This window comes from Tyto alba, unplaced genomic scaffold (assembly GCF_018691265.1).
Source record: "Tyto alba isolate M040663 unplaced genomic scaffold, T.alba_DEE_v4.0 Super-Scaffold_20000042, whole genome shotgun sequence".
Taxonomy (NCBI): Eukaryota; Metazoa; Chordata; class Aves; order Strigiformes; family Tytonidae; genus Tyto; species Tyto alba.
Genome location: NW_024881293.1, coordinates 2,182,665 through 2,189,299, shown reverse-complemented (window position 1 = coordinate 2,189,299; position 6,635 = coordinate 2,182,665). Strand labels below are relative to the sequence as shown.

Here is a 6,635-nt window from a genome sequence, read left to right as displayed (position 1 = left end):
CTCATTTTTCGGGCTCGTTGACGCCCTCACCCCGAGGAGCTCGCAGAGCGCCGCCACAGCGCGTGCGCAACCCCTCCCCGCCCCGCGCTCCCTCAGGCTGCTCGCGCATGCGCCGCCGGCAAAGTTGCTGACTCATGTACTGCGCAGGCGCTTGGGCCAGGCCCTCCTCTTCCAATCGGGAGGCACGACGCCCGCGTGGGCGTTGGGTCACTTCCTGCCTGGCGCTGCCTGTGCGGGGGGGCACTTCCTGCCCGCCATCCCCCCCCGCCCCCCCCCCCCCGCCTTCCCGCTCCCCCCCCCGCCGCCGCCGCCCCCCCTCACCTCAGCGCAGCGGCAAGATGGCGGCGGGCGGCGGCGCGGGGGCCGCGGCAGAGCCGGGCTGGGAGGTGGCCGTGCGGCCGCTGCTCTCCGCCTCCTACTCGGCCTTCGAGATGAAGGAGCTGCCGCAGCTGCTCGCCTCGGTTATCGAGAGGTGAGGGCTCGCGGGCCCGGCCGTCCCGCGGGGCGGGGACCCGGCGGTGCGGAGGGCCGGGGGGTGAGGTGGCCGGTGTGGGGCTGCGGGGAGCGGCGGAGGAGCCTCCCCGCTGGGCGCTGGGCCGGCGACCGGCGCCCGCTGCGGAAAAAGGGAGCCCCGAGCAGCGTCCGCGGAGTTACTCACGCCCAGCCTCCTCCCGCTCTCCCGGGGACTGGGAGGCTCTCGGCGTGGTGCCCTTGGGACCTAATAAGCGGGGATGAGGATGCACGCCCGGCTGTTGGCGCTGGCCGCTGCTCGGCCACGGCAGAAGCACCTCTGACAGTTACCCCCGCGGAGAGGCTTCGGGACTGTTCTTGCGTTTTCGCTTTTGTTCAAGGGCGTTACGGTTTTGCAGCCCGGGCGGTGGGAATTGGCTCACCCGGCCCGTCTCCTCTGCTGCCAGACTGCTGGGGGGATGCGCGGGGGAGAGTGGAAGGCAGTAACTTCTTTTTAGGTTTCTACCAGTGAAATACTGCTTGCATTTTAAGGAGAAATAAAGCTGAAGCAAATCAAGTCTGCCTTTTCTGAACCAGAAAGGTTAGACTCGGAGCACGAGTACTCATTGGAGCTATTTAAGTCAACTTACAGCTTACTTTATGGTTTAAAACACTAGGTATAAATGCCACAACATTATCCTCAAAGTTACAAAGATATAACCTTGACCACAGTAAGTTCTTAGGAAACAAAAAATAAACACAGCGCTAAAGAAGATAATAAAATAAAGCCTTGTGGTGTTTTGCTTAATACAGAATGGCTGAGCATATAAACAGCAGACGCTTCAAATTAGCACTCAGTGACTATATGCATGTAGGGGTGGTTCACCTAGAAACCTTCATCTACTCACTGTGGGATTGGGGCAGTTCTTAGGCTAATCTTTCTGTTAGGGACCGTTTCAGTTTCGCTTTTCTTTGTGGAGCTCTGCTGTCACTGTGCCTGAAGTTCATTATTTGAGAGTTTCAGCAGAAGAATATTACAGAAACACTTAAGTGGAAGCACTTGACTTGGCAGAGGTCTGTTTCCTCCAGTAGTGAGAACGATGGTTCCATTTTCCACTTGACACAGCAGTTTGTTGCCTTTAAGTAGTGCTGCCCTGAGGTTTGAGTTGTGTGCCTGATGCTGCCTGTGGTTCAGACCTGGTAGGATTTAATGCGAGCACAAGGCCCCTGGAGTCCTGCAGGATGGTGTCCTTTATCTCATGCCTTGGTATAACATGTGGCAAATGGAAAAAGAAATATAGCTTGTTCATGTTTGGAATCATGCTCTTCCATGCTGAACAAATAATCTGTCTTTAGTTTCCTAATATAAAATACTTTATCTGTTCAAGTTATTTTTAGAAAATGATTGTTAGCTCTTGTAGTGAGACTGTTGGTTGACACCATCCTCAAAGTGGCTGGATTTCCTGTTAAATAAACGTGGTGCAGTGACAGCACAATCACTAACATTATTGTTTTCAAAATAAACTAATTTTCTTAACTCTTACAATTAAGTTTGAAGTTTAAGCATCATCAAGTTACTGGAATTCCCCTGTTAGCAGGTATATTCAAGAGCTGAAAGATTTGGGCCTTTTATTTGATATAAATTACAGAAATGCTGACTTGGAAGGATGCAGCTGAAGTGGAACACAGTTTACAAAGTCAGTGACAGTCAAAGGAGGCTGGTTTTTAGGGAAGGGTTTTCAGTGGGGGGAGAACTACATCTGCTGCTGTGCCTTGTCAAGGAAGAGGCTGCCTTACATAAAGGGTCTATTTTGGGCCTATTTGAGATTTGGAAGCAGAACTGAGAAAAGAGGTGGTATTTGTTGCTGACGTGTTATATTCGATGTTGACATGGAGGCTTCTCACTTGGTGTGGGTAATGAGTTTCCCTGGGAAGCAAATGGTTTTTTAAGCAATAAATCACAGTACAAGAGCCAAAAGTTATTACTAAATCTCACTATATGCGAAATAAAACTCTAGCACATCACGGCTTAAACTGTTGTATTTTATTTATGTTTGTTTGCAAGGACTTGATAATTAGTTGACAGATGGCTTCCACATTTTACTACCCTAACAAGTCCATGACTTGTTTTAGTAAAACTCAAGCCTCTTACTATCTAATCCAGATGAAATTCCCTATCTTGTTCTGTTTTCTGCACCTTTGTTTTCTTATACATCATGGGTGTTGTCTTCTACAGCCTGACCTATACAGCAGAACAATAATTGAGGAGCTTCCAGTCTCTCCTGTACTTTATTAGTCCCACATTGTTCTCATTTGTTCTCTTAAAATACATTGCATACGCCTGCTGCTAATTTGTAGTTGGACATAAAGAGGTAGGTGAGCAAAATTAGTGTCTGACTATAAGAGTGCAAGAACTTTTTTGCACATTCAGTCTCTGGGCTCGCTCCCTGTCAGTGCGCTTCTGGTGGGAGATGGCAAGGTGAAGCCTGGCGAGATGTTGAAACTCGGTCGTGCTGTGCTGCTGAGTATCTTCAAGTAAAGCCTCTCGCTTCATAACGGCTACTTTGCTATTTCAGTTTTTTGGGGTTGACTAAATTTCAAAAATCTCAGAACTAGGAAATCAAAGCTACAAAGCTGCTGAGTATTTCTGTCCATTTTTCTAGAAGAAATGATACATTCTACAGTTTTTTCCGTTTCAGCCATATCTCCTGTTATGACTGGAAATGGTGACAGGATAGAAAAAGAGATGGTGACTGGGTGTAAGTTGGGTGCTGTTCAGGTCAGCAGGGAATGGTGTGTCCCCCTCCTCCTCCTCTTCCTTCTCCCACCCTGCCAAAGCCAGCAGCCATTGTGTGCGGGTGGGTGAAGGGGATACGTGGGTTTATTTTGCCCACAGCAGCGCTAGTCATTGCCAAACCTGAGAAATCATTGTTTTAGCTGGGTATAGCGTGGAGTGTTAAGCTGATGCCCTCTGCTCCCCACCTCGCCTCCAGAAGTGGAGCTGTTGCCAGAGGTGGAGAAGCCTGTGTCTTGAGAGGTAAAGTGGCCGGTGAAGTTCAGTCATGTAATCTGTTCTTCCAACTTGCTCATTCACTTCACCGAATAAAAGTTTCTATTATCTGAAAATGTGACAGAAATTAATTTAAGCATTTAATAGATATGTGTCCACATCCCTTGGTTTTGTCTCAAGAAAAGCCAAGGGCAGAACCAGCTATGGAGGCAGAGTTCTGTTTCTGAAATTGCCTTCAGGTTTCTGTGCAAATGGGATGTGGTGTGACACTTTACTGCACTTTAACCTGTTTTCTGTGCGTGAATAGATGTTCTTTCTGGCTAGCATGCCTTGCTGAGAAACCTCAGAGACGTGACTTTCAATGTGTTGATGCGTATTTTGCTTTACAACTTCTGGTTTGAGTTGGCATGAAATTTTCACTCGCTCTGAACTTTGTGTTGATTTGTGTGCTGGGCAAAATGATGCAGGTGAAGTTGCAAGCCTCTCCCCATGAGACTGATTACAGCGGATGCATTTTTCTCTGCCGTGTGTTACCTGCCAAAACTATTTACTCCCGAGCTTGTTGCAGACACTGCTGTTGTGTATTTGTTGTTATTATGCAATTGTCTGTTTTGATCCTTCTGTTTTGCAGAATTGCATAAACCCCAGTTGACTCTGTGCCTTGACAGACACGGAATGTCTGTGCTCCAGTCCTGGCAAATCCTGCCTAGCCTTAGCAGAACAAATAGTCCAAACTTTGTGGGCAGCTGAGTTTAGAATAACTTAAAGATTAATGAGCCTCTGACTGGGAGAGCGATTGTTAAAGAGGCTGACCTGTTGTTGGTATAGAGGAGAGACATTTGCAGTGTTGGAATTATTTCCTTACATTTCCTGTGTGGATGGCCATACTGCTGGAGGACTGAGTCCTGAGGACATGAGACATGGGGCACAAGGGAGAGGATACTGTTCTCAAAACCTTGATTTGGAAAGAGCATGTGATTTTAATGATTTTGTCTTACATCTATTAATAAATATAAGATATTCTAAGTGTTGTGTGGTACTGCTGTTGTGCTGTATACAGCTGACATATTTCCCATTCTCCTATTGCAGTGAATCTGAAATCCTGCACCATGACAAACAATATGAGCCTTTCTACTCTTCCTTCGTTGCACTTTCAACACATTACATCACTACTGTGTGTGGTCTGAGTAAGTGTTCCCCATCCTTTGCTTCTCTTGCTCTTGTATTATGACTAGGATATAGTAAAAGTAAACTTGAACTGTGTTGTCCTTTTGATATTTGTCTCGAGCCCTCTTTCTGAATCAGATACTAAGGCAGAGTGTGCGAGGCCAGCTTTGCTAGCTTTTATACTGGCAGAATGTCAGTTCAGATGGAAAGGGAAACTTCTCGAGAAGAGTATTTGGCATCCAAGTATTGGACAGCGTTGATGTTTTGGTTGCTTATTCATTGGCCTGACTTCATTTAGGGAAAATAATTTTTGGTCAAATGGAGTGTTTAAATCTGTTTTCAGGATTTTTAGATTATTCTTTAGCAGTTATGTTACTGTGTTGGAATCAATGATCAAAACATTGTAACTCCAGTTATGTTATATTATTTTGGCTGACAGAATTTGGCAATTTCATTAAGAAAGTGGGTTTGGTCAACTTGTTTTGTATTCTTCAGTGCTTCTGTTGGTATTAAATAATGTTGCTGGGGAAGCCATTTTATCCATCTAAATTACCTTGTCTGGGTAGAAGGTATTATCCTTGCTTTACTGACGTTTCTTGGGTTACGTTTCATTGAGACTGAATTTATATTGCATCTGTACGTTAGGTATGACAGACCGTGTGTGTGTGTGCATGTTGCGTTCTGTTTTATCGAAAACATTAAGAACATCTTGCACTGAATTAGCTTAAAACTTATACTGAGTACAAGCATCTGCTTTTTTCAGTACCAAGAAACCAACTGCAATCAGTGGCAGCTGCTTGTAAAGTCCTGATTGAATTCTCACTGCTGCGTCTTGAGAACCCAGATGAAGCGTGTGCTGTTTCGCAGGTGAGCACAGATTTTGTCTGAGGGGGCCAGCCTCGGTGCAAAGATGGACTTTGGCCTCTAATTCTGAAATATCTGCTCTAATGTTGCATAAAGCCAAATTAATGAAAGTCTTAAAGTATTTAAGGTGTACCACTTTGGTAGAGATTGATGCCTCCTGAATCTTCCCTCTGCATTCTTTACTCAGAATGTCAGCCTGTGAGCAAGATGAAATAAAGGTGACCTGAAGCCTTGGTTAATTCTGTTGCAGTTTCCTACAGTCTGATTTGATTTTGTGTAACAACCTGGATCAAACCTGTTTGTTGAGTTTTTAAAGATGGATTCTTCCTCAGTTGTATTTTAGTCTTCTGGGAAGGCTGAAATCTATTTCAAAGAGGGAAAGGCATGTGAGAAGTGTTCACATAATGTAGCTTCTGACAGGGCTGGCTTTAAGCCTTAGTGTGTCATAGGAGAGAGAGCTTTTCCAGATGCTTTTCCATAACAGGCACATGGGACAATGTTAGTGACCAGAATTACCTGCAACTAGTAAGCTGTCACGATCTTTGGTATGAGATCGGAGTGGATTTGAGATGTTGCAGTAGCCTTACTAGCTGAAGTTGCAGTACTCTTAATGCAGCTGCTTAGAATAAATGATATTGGGGAATAATGGGAATCAAGAGAGTTTAAGTTGTACTTGATGTCTTTTTCTTTATAGAAACACCTCATTCTACTGATAAAGGGGCTGTGTACGGGCTGCAGCCGCCTGGATCGAACTGAAATTATTACTTTCACAGCAATGATGAAATCAGCCAAACTGCCTCAGACTGTCAAAACCCTCTCTGATGGTAGGTGTTGTAATTTATGGTTATATAACTGCAGCACTTGAGTTAGGCATAGAAAATACTATGGTTTTGATGTATGAAATGATGTTTTTCTGTTTCCCCTGCAGTAGAGGACCAGAAGGAGCTGGCTTCTCCGGTGAGCCCAGAACTAAGACAGAAAGAAGTGCAGATGAACTTCCTCAATCAGTTGACATCGGTCTTTAACCCCAGGGTCTCATCATCACCATCTATCACACCAGAGACACAGGTAAACAAACAGCCCTAGAATAGAAGCAGTCTGAATTGTAGCATTAATAACATTGGTGCAGGGAAGGACAGAGGAC

The 6,635-nt window shown here is 45.5% G+C and overlaps 1 protein-coding gene across 5 annotated transcripts in view; it reads left to right on the top strand.

Moving 5' to 3' along the window:
- Nucleotides 1–119: 119 nt before the first annotated feature.
- The window catches only part of UBR4 (ubiquitin protein ligase E3 component n-recognin 4), a 78,588-nt gene continuing 72,072 nt past the window's right edge, over nucleotides 120–6,635 (top strand). For 4 of the 5 annotated variants that reach the window (XM_042794883.1, XM_042794882.1, XM_042794881.1 and 1 more), the window contains exons 1-5: nucleotides 311–472; nucleotides 4,550–4,647; nucleotides 5,391–5,494; nucleotides 6,186–6,315; nucleotides 6,420–6,559. In XM_042794883.1, coding sequence (XP_042650817.1) covers nucleotides 339–472; nucleotides 4,550–4,647; nucleotides 5,391–5,494; nucleotides 6,186–6,315; nucleotides 6,420–6,559 — 606 coding nt within the window. In that variant the 5' untranslated portion in view covers nucleotides 311–338. Of the gene's footprint in view, nucleotides 473–4,549; nucleotides 4,648–5,390; nucleotides 5,495–6,185; nucleotides 6,316–6,419; nucleotides 6,560–6,635 lie in introns of all 5 variants that reach the window. The other variant, XM_042794879.1, reaches the window with a different exon arrangement.